The following is a 19,736-nucleotide window of genomic DNA, read 5'->3' as shown; positions in this document are numbered from 1 at the left end:
GCCTTATCCTCATCCTTGGTGACAATATTATGCTGTTATATATAACGAGTCTATATTCTCTGGCTTCCACTCTGGTTGAGGCCTTCAACTTTCTTGTGTCGGGTACCTGTACAAGATTATTTAGATTCTTTACAGCGAATTTGCAGAAAGACTGTGCTAAGTGGGTTGTATAAACACTTACGCACCTGTCTGATCCTCTAAAGGATTGTCTTGCATCCGATATCTTTGTCTGCTTTTGAAATGTTGCTTAAATACGCTGAAATTGAAGGGAGAAAGTGAATGCAAACATCAAATTGAAGCATTTCTGGGGTTTTTAATTTTTTGTTTGTAGCATTTGACAGCTGCAAGAAATTGCACGAGAGAAAAAAATATCAGAGGCTTGAGTATCAAAATCTTTGCTTACAAGCTACTCTTATTTAGTAATCATGCTTATTTAATAACCACAACTTGGAGCACATGATCCATAGGAATAAATAATTGAGTATATAAAAACGCATAGATTGTACCTAAATATTTTTTTTTAATCAGGAATAACATAGAGTCATTAAATAAATATTTTGTAATTTGGATATAAAAAGGGGAAAATGGCCTAATAGAGAAGACTTTACATGTGTGGGAATACCAATAATACTTCTGGACTAAGGATAACAGATGTTCAAATAGTATGAAATGCTTATTCGTAAACTGTTTAGTGATGTAAAAATTAAGCTTAATTTCAGCATGTTCATATTCTTTTTCTCTTTGCTGTTTATTATTTATGTTTATGAACAGTGGACTTGGGATCCTGAAGCTGAGATTCATTTATGAAAATGAAGTTCAGTTTGTGATACGAAAATGGCTCCATGGAGAAAGGATACATTTATGTTAAGATATCCAACCGAGAAACCACTGAAATAGAAACTAGACCCATGTAACTTAAATGACTAGCCACAAAGCTTGACATATGAATTCCAAATATCAAATAATAAATTGAATACTTGAATGTCTCCATTAAATTTATCTGAGTAAATTTGCATAATGAAGAGCTTTATAAAATTTAGAACTGCTAGCAGACAATTTTGCAAACAGGAAGGAGGCTGCGTTCACCACATAATTTGCTCATAGTGAGCAATTTTAACCAGTTTTTAAATGGTGAATGAAATTCCATGAATGGTGAGACTTTCCATCAAGCTTATATAGAGAAAAAAAGTTCAGTTTTGCAATATACTCAGATTTTGCAAGTTAATGTTTTAATCAGACACATAACATAGGTTTTATGTGTTCTCCTGACAGAGCAGTACTCATGGTCGCCTTCTCAGCACTTCAATGAAGAAAGATACTCTCCTGCTCCGAGGAATATGAAAGGATTATCTGGTAGTCGCAACCAACCACAGTTATGTTCAGCTCATACTTGTGGCTTAGCATCCCCTGAAGATTGTGAACACACCCACGACCATATCCACCATGGGCAGGAGCCAAGACAATCGTATCTTCTCAGCCCCACAGAGAGTTGCCCGATGGACCACCATCGTTGCTCGCCACGCAGCTCCATTCATTCTGAATGCATGATGATGCCCATGGTAATGGGCGATCACATGTCAAGTAGCACTTTCCCCAGAATGCACTACAGCTCACATTACGACTCTAGAGACGACTGCGCCATGTCTCACGGTAACCCTAAGATTAACCGTATTCCTGCAAATCTTTTGGACCAATTTGAGAAACAACTTCCTCTTCACCGGGATGGGTTTCACACTTTACAGTACCAGAGGACCTCAACAGCTGCGGAACAACGCAGTGAGAGCCCAGGAAGAATACGCCATCTCGTTCATTCAGTCCAGAAACTTTTTACTAAATCTCATTCTCTGGAAGGATCATCCAAGGGCAATGTTAATGGAACAAAGGGAGACAGTCGAGGGGATGACCATCATCACGGGCACCATTCCAAGCATAGCAAAAGGAGTAAAAGTAAGGAGCGAAAACCAGAAAGCAAGCATAAATCTGGAATGAGCAGCTGGTGGAGCTCTGATGATAATTTGGACAGCGATAGCACTTACCGAACCCCTAGCGTGGTAAATAGGCACCATACAGATCATATATCCCATTGCTACCCTGAGGCTCTCCAGGGGCATTTTGGGGATCTCTCATTGAAGACTTCCAAAAGTAACAATGACGTGAAATGTTCTGCTTGTGAAGGGCTAGCAATGACCCCTGATGGTAAATATATGAAAAGGAGTTCTTGGTCCACGCTTACAGTAAGTCAGGCTAAAGAAGCTTATCGCAAATCATCACTAAACTTAGATAAGCCTCTGGTTCATCAGGAAATCAAACCTTCCTTGAGGCCGTGCCATTACCTTCAGGTAAGAGGAAGATTTTCTTAATATTTGTAATGGAAAAAGCATCACTGTTTATGCCATTAAGTCATAAAAAATACCCAAGGGTAATCTGTGTATCTCTCTCAAAGAATATCTGTACGGCTCACCTAATGCAGATATTCCATGAAAGTGAGAAAACTCTAGCTTCTGTCTTGGTTTATAGGGCATAGATTAAAAACCAAATACAACTGGTGTGATATAAATTGGTTTAAGGTCAGTGGATGTGTTTTCACCTTTGGAGTTCACACTGAACATCTCGATAAAATCCATACATCAGACTGAAAAAGGGGCAGTTCTCCCAGTAGTCTGGGGGCTAGAAAAAGTGTGTCAAATACATCTGTAAATGAGTGATTTTAAAAACAAGCTGCGTGAATTTCTATTTTGTGTTATTTTGTTCTTTTTTCCAGGTTGGTCTAAGTAACAGGAGAATAGATTTACTGGTGTACTCAATTGCTTTGTTGTGATGACGATTATTCACAAACTTCCTTTTTGTTACTGGGTCACCCCAAATCATAATGAACTGAACCTCTTGAGACCATACTATAAGCTATCCTTGTTAAAAGTTATATGGGTACCTTAGGGAGAGAAATATTTCAGGCCTGGTACTCAGACTGTTTGTGGTGGTGTTCTGCACACTTGTTTTCTTTAGCAGCTACCAAGAAGCTCCCACTTTCTCGTACATTTAAACTTTTATACCTGCTGCTTGCTGCCATTTGCCACCCCAAAGTCATGCTGGTACAGCCATTTATGATGCTGCATGATGATCTGAATGTTAAAGTGCATATGGGTTTAAAAATTAGCTTCAAAAAAAATTTTTTTTTAGACATTTACATCATTTACATGGCCTAGGTCCAGCACAGTCCCATGAGAAGTGTCATTAGCACATCAGGGTGTACAAAGAACTGCAGCAGGAGTAGAGCAGAAAGGAGGGAGTAGCTGGGAGGATAACTTCTTCAGCTAGCTTTGCCACTGGAAAAAACGTAGTATACAAATATCCCCTTTGGTATTTTTACTAAGTACAGCCTGCAAAGCCCACATTGTTCTTAGTACCTGCTCTTTTATTTCTTTTTAAGGAACTTCTCTTTCCCCAGAACTTAACTGATTCTCACATTAACATGGGCAAATCTCCACTCCAGAAATATGTATTTAGAGATTTTCAGTTCCGGTGGACTCTGCAGAAGCCAACACAGACGAGCAACTGTTCTGCTTCTGTGCAGAGCTCTCTGTCCTCTGAGCAATCGGGGACCAATAGTAATGAGTTGCACTTGAAGAGCCAGATTTTTTCAAATGCGTATGCAGACATCCAGGATCAATCTTCCCTACTGAAGCAGGGAAAGGAAAATTGCAGAGAAAGGAAAATAAAGAAATTGCAACACTCATAGCATTACCATGCAAATTGATTCCAATATAGACTGACAGCTGTGATATTTTATCATATCCAAGTAGAGTTCTCATGATTGTAAAACAGCCTGCACTTCCCTGGAAGTTTTTAATCTAACTCAACGAGCCAGAACTGGAAGCACGCCCTGTGCAAAGACTTCCACTTGTGTCTGTGTTCTAAAACTACATGTACAGCTCCGACATTACAGAGAAGTTTAGGTATGGCTAGATTTTCCTTACCGTGACATACTTCTACACAGACAGCTCTGGTTCCTCTACATCTCTGCTGGGTTTTGTGCTTTCCTTCTCATCATGTTTCATTGTTTCTTCTTCCCCGCACTTTACATCTCATTTTTCTTTGCAGGAGCCACCAGTTTTTACTTTTCATGGGCCTTCTCCTTACTCCCAACTTATATCAGCATCCTCAAGTGGATGTGAAACACTGAGTTCACAAACTGACTTGGTTATCACTAAGCTTTAGATCAAGCCCAGTGGCAAGCCTAGGGAGCAGGAAAGCACATTTTTTGCACATAGTTTTATTCTTTTTGTGAATTTGGGATGACTACAGAAAGGAATTTTAATCCAGTAATTAGGAAGGTTCATCACTGGTAGGTTCATCCAGCTTAAAATCTAGATGTGAATTTAAATTTTTGCTGCACCAGAGACTTTCTCTGTGATCTTTGTTTTTAAGCCCCTTTAAAAATGGGATAGTAGCCATTCCCTAATCACAGAGATCCTATAATGGAAATTTGTTAAGACTTGAGTGCTCAGTTACTGCAATAAAGAATCTATAGTTGTGTCCAAAGCAATAATACCAGGAATTTTACAACAGGAATATTCTCAGTGCAAAATATTAAAATAAAATACATGTTCTGTAGAATCTGAATACACCATTCAGAGCATAGATATCCTTCAGGTTGAAGGCTGGTTTATTCACTAGCCCAAGGTCAGCAAACAAATTGAAGGGACCCCATTCTGTCAATGTCTAACTAAATGCTTAGTTTTGAAACTTCCTCTTTGAGGGATGCTGTGCTGTCACAGAGTAATCGTTAAGACCAGGGATACAAGTCCCACTATTAGCTCTGCCATGAACTTTCTCTCTGACCCAGGAAATGTAATTTGTTAATCACTGCACACTTCAATTACTCTATCTGCAAAATTGAGGGAGGATATTTAACTTTTCTCACAGCAGTGTAAGAAGCATCACTAAATAATGATTGGATAAAAATAATCATTAGGTTCAGAAACTGAGAAAGGTAGAGAAACGTGCCAGGATCCCTAGCCAGGAGAGTTTACTGCCTTGCTCCAGAATATCTGGAAACGAGAATTCAAGGGATTATGAAGCTGATTATGCAGCAGTAGATTTCCCTGAGGTGCACAAGTGAACAGATTAATGAAAAACCCCAGGCCCTTCACAAGATCTCTGTGTTTATAGCATTACAACACATGGTATTAAAAGACATTTCTCCTGAGTGATGTCAGCTATATATTTTTAAATTATTTTTAAAGCAAATCTGTGAAATTATAGTCCTTCAGTGATCTTATATATGAATACATAAATATACCCCAGAATAATAAAAATTATTTTTCCATGTTTATATATTAATGTTATAAATGTATAATATATATATGGCTTTTACTCTGCCACCAGTTATATGAGGATTCACTGTACCCAACCACTTTTTTATCTACTGGTCTCCTTCTTGTTATTTTTTTCCTTCAACACCTGTATAAAATATTGCTACTTCTGTTTTCCACTGAAGAGTTTTGGTATACAGAGTCCAAACTGGAAGACCATGGTAGTGTCTTAGGCCTGTGCTTGAGACGGTTTTCTGTATTGTTTCTGGGCTTCCATTTTGTCTTCCACAGTAACTACTGAGCTGCTTTTTCCTTAAAACTGAAACTCTGAAGAGCGAACAAAGGAAATTTCTTTCTAAGAAGTAAGCTTCTACCAAATTCACAGATGCCTGAAAACAGGAAATGAGAGCAGAGGTTTTGAAGGCATCTGCACATTATATGCTTAAGTCACATCCTAGGGTTGAAAGCAGATATTTCTTTAACCTGGTTAATCTCCAAGCTTAGCCTCTGGCTCCTCTCTTAGGGTTTCACATTCCCCCTGCTCCTCCGCAGACAGTCCGTGCAGCTGGGGGATCTCTGTGCGCAGGGAGCGTGCTGTTTTCAGTTAGAGGTGGTTCAGTCAACGTGCCTTGTTCCAGTATGGGTGGTCATCTAGTCCTAAAGTGGACAGTTTCAGAGAACTAAATTAGTGGAAATAAAGCTGTATAAAGTAGGGATTATTTTTCTCATCTAAAGCTCAGATCAGATTTACTTCACTCCTGCTGCAGTGGAGGTGGTGGGAATGTGCAGAGAGAAGGGAGAGGGGAAGAGTGGGAAGCTCCTTTGGGCTCCAGCTCGTTGTTAAATCAGCTTAGCTGTAACGTGAACCAGACGTCAACTAGCACCACAGGAGCAGAGAGCAGCCGTTTGTAACTGTACACTAATAACTTTTATCAGATTCTTGTGAATGATTAGCAACAGTTTTCATGTACGGGCCTTTAATATCTGTTCTGAATGCAGACAAACTGTGCTACAAATGCATTTCTGGGCACAAAACACTTCTGTCATCTCACTCCACAGGCAGAATAGCCCAAGCAGATCACACATGCAGTAAAGCACACTTTTGTATAGCTTTAGCTATAGTAGTTGCTACTGCTCTCCATGTTGTTTTAATTTTAATATAAAATATGTTAAGAAAAAGATAAATGAGTTGTGAGATCTCTTCTGTCTTCATCAGCTGTTTTGGTTAATTAGGTGTTCAACGCATATACAGTGCAGTGACTTTGATTAATTTTACTCTGATATGAGTACTAGTGAGGAGCAAAGATTTTCAACAGAAAAAATGGATATGAACTAGATAGCTGTGCTAAAATCATGAATACAAAAGTGTTGCTTACAGTTTCCAGGACTGAAATGTTAGTTAAAGAAAAGTAATTCCTACAATAAAGCCAAAAGACGGCCAAGAGCATAGCACTCACCATCACTGAAGTTCTGGAGCACAGTGCTACATGTCACTGATTAATATTCCTCCCTCAGCCATTCAACAGCCTGCGAAGCAGCAAGCAATCAAGGTAAACATACCACAAGGTACAGTGAATGAGTCAGCACTAAAGGAGAAAATAGCGTGTTGTTCTAAAAATGGCTTCAGCCCACTCTTGTCTTCCTAGTGCATTTAAGTACTAGCGTCATCCATTACAGCACTGGCACTGTTAAGCATGTGGGTAATAATGTCAGCTGTGTTCTCTACAGAATGAAAGAAAAGCACAAGAGCCAGTCTCTTAAAAAAGAAACAGAAAAAAGCAACAGTTTCAACAAGGCTCTTTGCTGGTTTAAGTTATGCCTACGTGGAGAAGAGCTTTGAGGACAAGCTAATGGATAAATAGGCATTAAGCCCTCAGTTACATTTTCCAGGAACTCTTCTGGGGACAGGACGGATTCCCACAAACGAGACCGTTGCCGTCGAGAGGCATGCTACTGCTTTGCACTCTCCCCCTGGTTTGCAAGGATGGATGGATTTGCACTCAATGCACCTTTCTCAGCACTTCATCTTTGTGAAACTAGATTGTATTTGTTTGCTTGACGTAAACCCATATGTGAACTACAGAAACTACATCCAATACTCTACCAACTGATGCATACTGGGGAGTTAGCCAGGGCTAGCGGAGTTTTGATACTAGGACCCAAATCACTATCACCCACGCTACCTTCACAGTGATTTACAACCAGCCACTGCTCCAGAATTAACTGGGTTGTTTCCACAGCAGGAAAAGCTAGTGTAGCTAGTAGGGTAGCGGGGTAGTCTGCATCCCAAATCAGCATGGACACGTGCTGTACCATTTTGATTTCTACAGCTCATTACAGTCCCACAAGGATGTCTCAGCTAGCCCTGTGCCCTCCCAATCAGGAGTGGAGATGTGCAAGAGAGGCTGTAATGCCCACACAATAAGGGAAATGATGGGACAGTTAATGCCCCCCAGTCTGTTCGCAGTGTTAATGTCAGCCTGCAACATCTGGTGCAGCACCTGGGGCCACTCTGTGGAGTTATTCCCCAGGTCAGTAAAGGTGTAGTCCTCCCATACAGAGCAGCAGGCTCAACCACTCGTACTTGTTCCTTATAATGTTCTCTCTACCCATCATACCTCTGAAGTATTGCGCTTACGATTTTAAGAACATTAAATAAAAAGGATTTAATAAAGCTGACACTTCCCTGTATTTACAAAATGCTGATGGTTTTGTGTGTCACAAAAAACAGAATTCTTCTTAAACATCCCTTCCAAGGGGAAAAAAAGAAAAAGAAACAGAAAATAAATACATTCAATCGATGATGGTGTAAAGCTCTGACCAAACAGTTGTCTCAAATTACTGGTGTCTTGAATTACTATGTTAATCAGTGATACAACAGCGCACTGCTTCCATGACCATGTGCTAGGACGCTCATATTGCCTGAAATGAATTGCTGAAGCTTTTTTCCAAACGAGTGGAAAGATTTCAGAGTGAGTATTTTCTTAAAGCTGCCAAAACAAGTCCCTATTACTGTAGAAATGTCAAAGCTAGGAGTAGAAAAGGGAGGCCGTGATCCCACTGCCCTTTAATCAGGGGGAGTTGTCCTCCTTTATAACGTTAGTACAGTGTGTTGCCAAATTGTTTTTCAACGTTTACCTCACCGAAGCTGAAGGCTGACCTTTGCAGTAGTTACCCAAAGGTGTCGCTGGGTCTGAAGAAGTTTTCAGCCAGGAGTAACTTATTATTTTATACACTCAGGCCAGTGGCGTCTGTCAGACGAGACTGCCAGGAACAGGCGCTCGGGGCTGCCATGACGGCACACCCTCCTGTGCTGCAGGCTGCCTGCCCGGGGCAGACCCGGCTCCTCTCCTGAGCAGTCTATACCATTTTTTCCTGCAAAGAGGTGACTGCAAAAAATAGTGAAGCATTCATAAATATTGCTTTGATTTCTTTTTTTTCCCAGCTGGTTTTGGCCATCTTACAGTGCTGTGCTTAAAGGTTATTTTTTAAAGTGGAGATGCACATGTGTTTAAATGGCTGAACATTTATATGATTAAGGTCCCTGGTACTTCTGGTAGTGGAACTGATTTTTTTAAAGTGTGCAGATAGTTAAGCGTTACCTAGTAGTTAGACAGAAAAAACCTACTTATTTCACTCTGTAAGCTAGATAACTGGAGTCATCTGGAGTTAACTGTTCAAAACTGTCAATCATTAGTTAAAATGAGAAAAATGGATAAGCAGCAAATATATCTATTTTATACAGTCTTTAAAGTTATTTATGTTTTAAAGACATGCACTGTTTTTTTCAGTAGTAGCCCTATAACAAATAGAAAAAAAAGTGATATCATTTCCTGATTAGATTAAATAAGACATTGTTTACTACAGGGCTTCTTTTGGGTCAGCCCTGGGTATGCTGCTTTTTAGGTTCTCTAGCCTTATAACAGCTCCGCAATGTTGGAGCCCTTGCTACATCTGCAGTCTCTGTGGTTTTGGAGGTGCTGTGCATTATAAGTGTGTTGGGAGCACCTCTCCTTTTCTTCCTTCAAGGGTATTTTTGTCTCTTACTCTATACCTCTGTGACCATGAATGGTGTGGGGTCTTGTCACACTCACACAGGAAATGATAAGGTGACAACTCTGAATTTCCCTTAGTGTCTGCAGTGGTAAAGGCAAAGATATTTCCAGAGGGACCTACAGGTGATTTTGGCTGATAGGTCATGCAATGTTGAGAGTCTGGGCTGAAGGGGCTGATGATACTTTGTTTTCCCATTTCTGAAAGTGGCTAGAAACAGACAGAATAGTGAGGCACTGCATTGCCTGCGCTGTGCCCCACAGGGCGCCAGCTGCCTGCCGGAGCATTGGACGTGGCACAGCAAGGCCACAGGGGTGCAGGTGACCCCACGTCGGCAGCACATGCCTCGCACTCAGGGAGTCTTGTCTCCCACAACTTCATCAGTCAGAAAACCAGGCTGTTTTTCTTCACTTTGCTGTGCGGATAGCTGGGCTCCATCCACCCTGCAAATGTGGTTCAGGCAATTGAGCCTGCCTCTCCCAAAAGTATCAGCCAGGGAAACTTGTAGTTAGCTTCAGCTGCTGATATCATGGTCCCCTGGGCCTCGTCTGCTGCCCTGTCAGTCAGGCAGCCCAGCTGGCAGGTATATTCCTGGCTACCATTTACCTGTAGTGAGTGACAAGCTGCAATCCAGTTTAGGTCTTTGGCCTTCTGATGCTTGGTGTTAGCAGAATTTGCATTGTAATTAAAATAATTCAATTTATAGAGAAAGATGTAAAGGAAAATGCAGCTATGAGCTGGCCCAAAAAGGCAAAGAGATAGAAAAACAAACTGGCAAATGGCTGACTATGGCAAATTAGTTGGCAGAAATGCTGCATTTTGTGGCAAGCATGAGAAGTTCCAAGTTTTGGTCTTTGACGCCTCTGTGGACCTCCATTATTAAAATAATCGCTAACTTATGCTACATCTATGCTATCAAACTGCATAGTGTCAGGAAAAGTTCCTTGGTACTACATCCTGATCCTCTATACAGTTATGTGGCTCAGCCTGTCTTGGGAATTGTTTTCATCCAAGCCAGCCAATATTTCCCTAAACAGTTCCTGGGTACAGTTCAGGACTTAGGACAGGCCAGGGGCCGTTCCTGGTAGTCACACTGGTTTGGAGGCAAAGATTGCTCAACAGCATGGGTCTGGAGTGCTTCAGGCCAGCTGACCTCCAGGCAAGACAGTGGGTCTTCATTTACTAGTGTAGGCACAGCCCTAGGGCAATCATCGTACCGTTTTTATCCTTCTCTCTTGCTAGTACTGATGATTGTGCAGCAGCACAGTGAGTTGGAGCAACTCACCAGTTCAGCTGAAAACTTATCTTTACTTATCTTTATTATTGTTGTTAGGGCAATTTTCCAGGCAGCACTCTAAGTCACTTTACCATTACTAGCATTTCTTGAAAAGCTGAATATTGCTTAAGGAAAACCTGTCCCACTTAAGTTGATAGTAGTATAATTTTAAAGCGGCTTAAGCTGACCACGAAGCAGCATCCTGGGTCACTTACCAAAGGAAATATGCAGCCGACTGGAACCCAGGTCTCTTGATTGAAAATCACTACAGTTTTTGTGTCTTAGATTGAGAGGCTATATATATATAGGTTCTCATTTAAGTACAGGCCAAGCCCTCCCTTCAGTCCAAGCTCACCTCATATCAAAGTTCTGGCACAAGATCTTAGTGACCTCCAGGATTAGCAAGCAAAAACCTCTTACAGTGTGGACAAGCCCACCACTGCCATCTGACAGCACCTTGCTCCACCATGTCAAAACAGCACAGAGTCCAGAGGGTTCCAGAGGGACTTAGCAACATAGCAGAGGATTTGCAGGTGGCTGAACTGCAAGGGTCTTTGCCAGTAGTATGAGCACAGCGGGTCATGAAATGGGCAGCTGGTCCACATTCATCCAAACAGTATAAACAAAGCCACAGAGTCCTCACAACTCTACAGTATTTAACCATCCTCGGATGACAATTCACATTGTTGCTGGAAAACCAGTTAGGAAACATAGGGCTGGTACTTTTTGTTTGAGCTCATCACTGTTGAGATAAGAGTTACAAAGTATTATTTAAATGAAAAGAACACTGTTCTGTAGAAAATGCAGAAGTGATGACTAAGCAATCCTGACCACACTGGACGGAAGTCTTCTTTCCATCAAGGATCAGTTAGTGCAGCTTTGCTTGGAACTACACATGAAAAACTAAAATTAGGCAGTAAATAATGCTGGTACTGGTTTGCCTATTCAAACATCTCACAGCTGGAATATTATGTTTGTGTCCTATGATCTCCATGGGTGTCCAGTCCATTCCCAACTCCCAAATTCCCGAATTCAAGTTGTTTTCAACCCAGTGTAAAGCATGTATTGTTTGGGATCTACGTGATTTTCTTCCTCTTCCTGTGATACTATGGCTGTTCATAGCAAAGCCTGGAGAGAAGGGCTGGCAAGACAAAGATACCTCTTGCTTTCCAAGATTAGCTCCTGCCTTGATGGACAGTGTCAACGGACTTTCAGGGAATGCTGCAAGAACTCTCTGTGCTTCTGAGCTGTCAAGGAGCGCAGGAAGTAGGGGTGGCATGTGAAAATTACAGCTAATTACAAGGATTTGCATTGTTAGTGGTGAGAAGGAGTCCTTGGCATATTTTGTAGAAAGTTTTGAATGGCTTCATTGTATAATTCATATTCTTTGAACAATGAAACAGCATGTTAAAAAAAAACCACAGAAAAAACTAGTTAAAAATGTGCACTGAGAATGGTGTTGAGGTGTAGACACAAGGTTAGCTACTGAGGAAACAAAGTTTTGTTTTCAGGTGCTGCACTCTTCCCTCCTGCAAAAAACTAGACCAATAAGGTCTAGAGTCCACAGCCAGTAAATAGGGGAATGTCATTAGTGTCATTAGCTTCAGAAGAAAATTCTATAATTGGTCAGTGTTCCTTCTTCAGCAAAGTTTTTGAAGACACAGGAGGTCCAGCTCCCACCTCCCATTGTGATATCAAGGAAACTTTTTACCGTGCTAAAAGGCATTTCTGTCTGCCTTGCAAGATTGTCATCTACTTTCATCTACTTGCAGCTGTACACAAAGGCTGTTTTCCTGAGGCTCCTTGAAGAAGGCGTGATTTAAGAGAAAATCTATTACCTAAATTTCAGATTGTGTCCTTCTTTTTTTTTTGGGTCATCTTCTTAACCAGGCTGAGAAAGCACAAAATTACAAAAATTACATGTCTACTACATAGTGTTTCATATCGTATCCTTCTTCATATCATCTATAGTCTAATTTCATGCACAGACAGCTTCTGCTTCTAGTAAAATGTGAAATTTATATTACTAAAATAAGATTTAGGTCATAATGAATTTTTCAGTGCATTTTACATCTCCATGCTAATTAAATTTCACAGGATTCCTGTGAGGTAGGTAATCCTCATTTCAACCTTTGAGAATGAGAAATATGAAGAAGTGATAGTCAGCTCCCTCAGCTGAAGCATATATTTAGAAGTGTTTCATTTTAGATAGTAAAGTGATATGCCAGATTTTAAGCAGATCAGCAGTTTAGTGGTGGAACACCTTTAAAATTCTGGGAGCTGGGAGCAAATGCCATAGAAGTGGGTGGAACAACAGGAACAGATCTGTTTTGAAATGCCAGTGGCTGTTGCCGGTTTGACTTCTTTAGCTAAATCCCAAACTGAAATAAAAAACTTGAATTAACAGTCGTCAAAGTCCAGAGGAATTAATATTTAATTGGCTCTTCCAGTTTTGACATCAGTATTTCTTAGATACAAGATTGGGTATTCACACTGCTAGCACTAGTTTCTAAATGGGAGCCTAGATTACCTATCTCTGATTACATATAAGGAAAAACCTTTTCCCCCTGGGTGTGGTCAAACACTGGAACAGGTTGCCTAGAGAGGCTGTGGAGTCTCCATCTTTGGAAACATTCAAAACCCAGCTGCACACAGTCCTGGGCAACCTGCTGTACCTGACCATGCTTTGAGCAGGAGGCTGGACTAGAGACCTCCAGAGTCCCTTCCAACCTCAGTGATTCCATGATTCCTAGTTTGTTCCCGAGGTTTGGTGAATTCATCCCTGTTTTCCCTGACAACATGCTGTTGCTTACACACAGAATCTGTGCAATCTGAGAATCAGGGGACAGACTTACTGCCAAAGTCCAGTCAGGGGTCCGAAATCCTTTTCTTCTGACAGGTCTAATCTGAGCACAACCAAGACACCCAACAGGAAGGACTTCTAACAAAACACAAGGATAGTGACTTTTCTTCTAAAACAAGGAAATTCATTTTCATAGTATTCTAGAATACCCACTGTGAATGAGGTAGCTTAGTTATAGTCCCTGGCCAAACACTCGCATGAATTTTATGTGAAAGGGTGTTTGGATAAAACTTGTGGAGCATTTTAACAGTAAGGTAAGTAACAAAAAGAGGAGGAGAGCATGCCAGTTTATTTATCAGCCCTAAGTCTTCTCCTTCCCGAGCACTCCAACCGTTATTGATTAGAAGGTGAGCAGTAACGTCTCCCACTTCCACAGCCATTTCATCATGGAAGGAAAGAATAAGGCTGCTCAGTTCTTTGAAAAAAACATCTGAATTTGTTCTTCAGAAGATGGGTTTAGGCTGTGAATGGGAAATGACAAAAGGGCCTTTCTGTTGCCTGTACTGAGATACAATAAACCTAAGAAAGGAGAAGCATTTGAGATTTTTCTTCATGCTTTGCATTTTGGTTGCTAAATAAAGGGACCTTTTGGTTCCTTTTGGATGCTACTCTGAAGGAGCTAACTCTCCTAAATGCCTTTTACGGGGAATTTAGGGTCCTACCTAAGGTTCTGGAGTTCAGTCTCAGGATCAGCTCCATAAAATTAGTAAGTTTTAGGTACCAGGTTCTTTAATAAAATTGGTCCTACGTGACTAATAGAAGATATCACACTGAATCAGTAGCAGAACAATTAAAAAAATCCCAAATTCCTGGACCTAGTTATGCTCCTCAGAGCAACAGTGCATGAAATTTATGAAAGAGACTCATCATTTTCTGTAATAGTTATAAACAAATCAGCAGCCAGTGACAAAATTAAATTAAAAGATCCAGACCTTGTCAGCTCGTTGTTCTTACAAAAGGAAATTCATATGGTAATACGCAGTCTAACTCCTCTGTGGATAGAAACTGCATATACAAGGATTCATGTTAACATCTAGAACAGGAGGAAGGCCTTTTTAGACATTATAAATATCAGCACTCATCACTATATGCAAGTAGATAATTAGGGTAATTATTCCCAATTAGCAGCTGCAAGCCCCACAGATGGGAATTTCAGGGGCTGGTAACCATTGTAAGAAAGCTTTTCTGCAAGCTGCAGAGCCCTTTTCATGATTTGGAAAATATACTTTTAATGACCCTCACACATGCTGTTAAATATTTTTGTTAATATTTCAGAATAAAAATCTTTCCTGCACTAGTATAATACTTCTGTTTTTCTTTAAAGCTATGTTGGGGTCTGAGGTGGCCTGGATTTGGAAAGATTTTTCCAAGTATTTAACCCATCAGCTAAAGTAAATGATGAACCAGGCCGAAATGGGACTCAAATTTTGCTTCTATTCTCAGTCCATGAGGAAAAACAATGTCAAGGGCCCTTTCCTTGGCTTTTGAAGACAGCAAAAGGACTCCAGCTCTTTTCCTAGGCTCTGCATGAAACCTTCTGAGAGAACACATTGTCAAACTTCCTTGCCAGGTTCCAGAAGCATTTTCCCTGTGTTCGTTGTATGTTGCTCCTTTGAATGGCTCATATTTTAATTGTGAATAATGTTTTTTCAATCATAAAGGCTTCTGTGATAGTCAACAAGTCACTCTGATTAGAAAGGGATTCTTGGTGCGTTTGTGTATACCATGAGTACATCACAAGCACATGGCTTCTTCCGTTTTACCTTTCATGTGAATTCATTTAACTTATGAATTCAGAAAGTGAAATAAATGTAATCAACAAAAATAGTAACGCACATAACTGTAAGATTTGTCTTCATGAAGCTCCTTATGACAGTGAAGAAACTTAATTTTTTAGGTACTTTAATGTAAAAAACCCAGTCATTTCTATCTTTTAAAGTAAGATTTCAACTTCAATCAACAAATAAGTCTGTGTTTACTCATTTAAATCCAGTCCTTATCTAGTTATTTGAACATGGAATTTCAGACAAAAGAAAGTTGAGAAACGAATCATTTTTTGCATTTAAGTCAGTAAAAAGTTATTGATCAATGTCTTTTTAAACTTTCTATTTAATTATCTTCGAGCTAAAATGAAGGAAAGAAATTTCAAGCCAAAATAATTATTCTATGAAAAAGTTTTAAGTTTTTTTGAAAAAAGAATATTAAGACTGAACATAATAATTCAGCTTTAGTGCAGAAAATTGAATAATATAGCTTGCAGTGGGCCCATGTAGATGCCAATAGATGCTTTTTCAGCATTTGGATTTTGGTTTTAGCTATGCTGACATACAAGTAATAAAGAAGATTTTAAAGTGAGAATATGTTTGTATGATATCAATTATTTTTTCTTAATATAGCTCTCTAATTCAGATTTTTACAGTTAATAGTATTCTCAGCTGTAGATTTAAAAAAGCTTAAGAAAATATATTTATTTTGTATGTTTTAGGAGTCTGGCTCTTACAACAATCACTACATGTAAATACCTTTTAGGTCTCCTAGAATCTCAAAAATCCTTCCTCCAACATTAATCTCACACATACTAGGTCTTAGAAAAGAAATGAGGATGATGTATCACATTTACAGACTTCAAGTTTGGGAAGATTTTTCATGCTCCCTTTCCAATCACCATCAAAGCTAAATAATATGAAAGGTTTTTTTCTTTGCATGAACTAACCCATATTTCATTTAGATTCATGCTCTGTCCTATTACTTTGTATAAGAATATAACTCATAATTTTTTTTCTCTGATATTTGTCTCTAACATTTTTCTGATCTGTGAGATCTGTTTAATCTCTTCTTATCTGACTTCATCTTCAGTCTCTCTTTTCTCTCCCGAGCTTGTTTTTTTTTAATTGAATATCTCTATCTTTACTTGTTCGCCCCCTTTAAAACTTCATTTCCACCTTAATCCTTTTCTGGGACTCAAAGCACCAGGTTTTTTCACCTGGTGTGTGGCTAATTCGTGTATCTTGAAAGGGCAATAAAAGATGACTGGCAGATTGTGTCAGTTATTTAAATCTGATCTCCAAGACTGCTGAAATCAATGGGAGCATTTGCTTCAGCTCTGCAGTGAACTCTGCCTGTAGAAGGTCTCAAATATGTTTGACTTGAAAGTCTTTATTAGACATCCTGCTTTGCAGAAACTCCTTAATATATGTTTAACTGGAAGTTCAGATTTATAGTATATTGGTAAATAATGCCATTGTACTGTTTAATACATATGAAGTCATTATGTGTATAAAAGATTTGATGCTGCCAAGTGCATCAGCCCTGGTCCACTGATGTATTCTCTCACCTTTTTAACCATGAGTCATTATAATGGATTTCAGAGAGTTGCTTATATCCTTTAAGTAAATGCTTAAGTGTATTTCTGGATTAGGACCAGAGGACTCAGCACCCTGGAAGATTAAACAAAAAGCAAAGAATCAGCAATACTGGCAGAGACAGGTTTGCTGAGTTTATCCATAAGTCTTAAAACGACACTTAAAACAAGTGATTTCACTTTGGATTGGAAAATCTGCTCCTGCTCAATTCTCTGCCAATTTGTGATGCAGAGAGATATCCATCCACCAGCTGTGGAGTATTGACTACCCACCTTACTATTTGAAAAACCACCTCAGCTACATGAGAGCAGCCTCAACCAAAAGTCTTAGTAATTAACTGGCTATGTTCCTGATATGGTACAGTCTCTATGAACTATTTTGCAGTTTCTAAATAAGAAAAAAGACAAATTGCCACATTTGCTTTTTTTTTTTCACAGAAGTTAGCCCTAAATCAGAAGCCTATCCATTTAGGCCAAAATCACAGCTTAGTTTAACTTAAATACTTCATTCACCTTCCTGAAAAGCAGCCAAAGCCCCATATAAGGAGAGTTGGTAAAAGACTCTGAAGTGCTCAGCTTTCAATGAGTTTTAGGTCTGAGACACCTCATCAACTTACTGTTTATCAGCTGAAAATCTGCGTGCAAACTTTTAAGAGGTTCAGCTAAGCTACTTCCTGCAATTTAGACCATGACTACAAATAGATATCGCAGCTCAGCTCACAAACCATGACTTGATTGTTCCTTAGGTTCCAACACTTATAAACTGAAAATTTCCAACCTTGAAGTTGGAATTCAATTGCCAAATCATTTGGGGACCTTAGAAATTTCTTTCTAAGTGATCTGTTTCTGAAGAATAAAAAATTCATGACTTGTCTTTTTAAATTGAAACTTGAAGGAAGCATTTAAATATATTTTTTAAAAAAATGCACATTTCATGTGTGTGTTTTATGGTCTCCATTAGGTACCTCAGGATGAATGGGGAGGATACCCGGCTGGTGGGAAAGATGAAGAGATCCCCTGCAGAAGAATGAGAAGTGGGAGCTATATTAAGGCCATGGGAGATGAAGAAAGTGGAGACTCTGATACTAGTCCCAAGACATCACCAAAATTAACGGTTCGACCAGAGTCGTTATTAAAATCCATTGGACAAAGACCACTGGGAGATCATCAAAAGTAAGTTTCACTATACCATGTTATACACCTTTCTGAAAGTTGCCATGACTTGGGTAATTTTTCTTTGTGTCTTACTGGTAGTGGTCAGTATCCATGAGAAAATATGATACTGTAGTTAAAAAGCTAATTTTCATGTTTGTGTTTTAAATTAGTTTCTTGAGATTACTGGATGAAAAACTGCCATCTTCCTCCATCCGTGTAACAAACCTGCTACTTCAGAAAGAGTTTGTTATGTTTACTAAAGGAAATATATCCATATTTTTATAAAAATTTTAAAATTCTGAATATTTCTTCTCCAGAATGATTGTTTTATATTATAATCCTTTGTTATTTCATTGCTTTCTCTGAAATAGAAAATACACTCTAGTCTATACTAGGTATAATAACAAATACATAATTGTATCATATATTTGGCATCTTACACCCTTTTTATCAATACAATGCTTTATGTATCAACTATACTGTGTCATACTCATTTAAACACATTGTGGAGGGTTTTGTTTGACTGGGTTTTTTTTCATTCATGCTACCTACAGTATGGCCTATTAAATAACTAAAGCAAATTTTAAAATGATAGGAAAACATGTAGTTATATATGTTTTCCAATATCTTTATTTTTCTCTCCTTTTTATCCTTTCAATATATCATTTTATAATTAAACTGTAAGTATACTTCTGAAGACAGTTTCAAAGTGGTAGCCTGATTTCAAATCTGCAGCTTCTATTAATGAGTGTTTCTCACAGCTTAGACAACTGTTATTTTTGCCTGGGAGAAATATATAAAATGAAGAAATTAAGAGTGAAACCATTGATCAAAGGTTGTTTATTGTTCTGTAGTAATACCATGTATAGAATACCATAGTAACTCACCTTTTCATAAAATAAAATAAACCAAAACAAAAACCTTAGGCAAAAATCCTTTTGTCTTAATTAAATTGAATTATTTAGCTTGCAATCTGGAAGAAAACTATCAACTTTCACTATTACTGAAGAGAACAGTTTACAACTTTATTGTTTCATATAGCTTGCTCACACATCTCTGTAGGCTCAATTCAGATGCACAAAGGCATCTGTACCATGAGCTGCTGTAGGATTTCTGAGAAACCATGAAACAAGACTGGCAGGTCTCCACTCTTGATTGGCAACTAAAGTCCAGGCAGGATACCTTAAGGCATCTCAAAGGGTGCCAGAGACCCATGTTTAGGCAACTGAGCCAAATTCTGAATGTGAATCTGAAGGATTTGCTACAATATTAGTTCCAATGATGAAAACATGGCCTATAACATAAGTATTGCCGGCAGACGTGTACCTGGCTAATTTCCAAAGATGAAAAGATAAGCTCTTAATGACAGTGGTTGGAAGCAGCATTTGAATTTTTTATATCCTCAGTCATTGTATCTGGGCTGAATTTTGGGTTTGAGGCATGCTAGCTACATCGATTGGTTCAGTCTGAATTTTGAAAGTCCCCAGAAAACAAAAAAGGCGGCTAATTTTTAGCTTGTGAGTACATATCAGTGGGAGTAGAGGTGTTTCAGGATGAGAAGCCCGAAATTTCTCAGCCATGGTGGAGAGATATGTTGTGAATTCTGCAGTCCTGGATTGTCTCATAAACGGCTCTGAAAGCTGTGGGTCCTGCAAAAGGGGCAATTATCCCCATGGAATAAGATGTGCTAAGGGAGAGTGATCTAACGTTTGTGGC

The 19,736-nt window shown here is 39.1% G+C and overlaps 1 protein-coding gene across 1 annotated transcript in view; it reads left to right on the top strand.

Annotated features, from left to right (window-relative positions):
- The first annotated feature begins 1,280 nt into the window (after positions 1 to 1,280).
- Positions 1,281 to 19,736, top strand: part of DLGAP2 (discs, large (Drosophila) homolog-associated protein 2) — an 83,915-nt gene continuing 65,459 nt past the window's right edge. Inside the window, exons 1-2 of the mRNA XM_009575175.1 lie at positions 1,281 to 2,339; positions 17,827 to 18,038. Of these exons, the coding sequence (XP_009573470.1) occupies positions 1,338 to 2,339; positions 17,827 to 18,038 (1,214 nt within the window). The 5' untranslated portion in view covers positions 1,281 to 1,337. The remainder of the gene's footprint in view (positions 2,340 to 17,826; positions 18,039 to 19,736) is intronic.

Source organism: Fulmarus glacialis, unplaced genomic scaffold (assembly GCF_000690835.1).
Source record: "Fulmarus glacialis isolate BGI_N327 unplaced genomic scaffold, ASM69083v1 scaffold11113, whole genome shotgun sequence".
Classification (NCBI taxonomy): domain Eukaryota; kingdom Metazoa; phylum Chordata; class Aves; order Procellariiformes; family Procellariidae; genus Fulmarus; species Fulmarus glacialis.
This window is presented reverse-complemented; position numbering and strand designations above follow the sequence as displayed.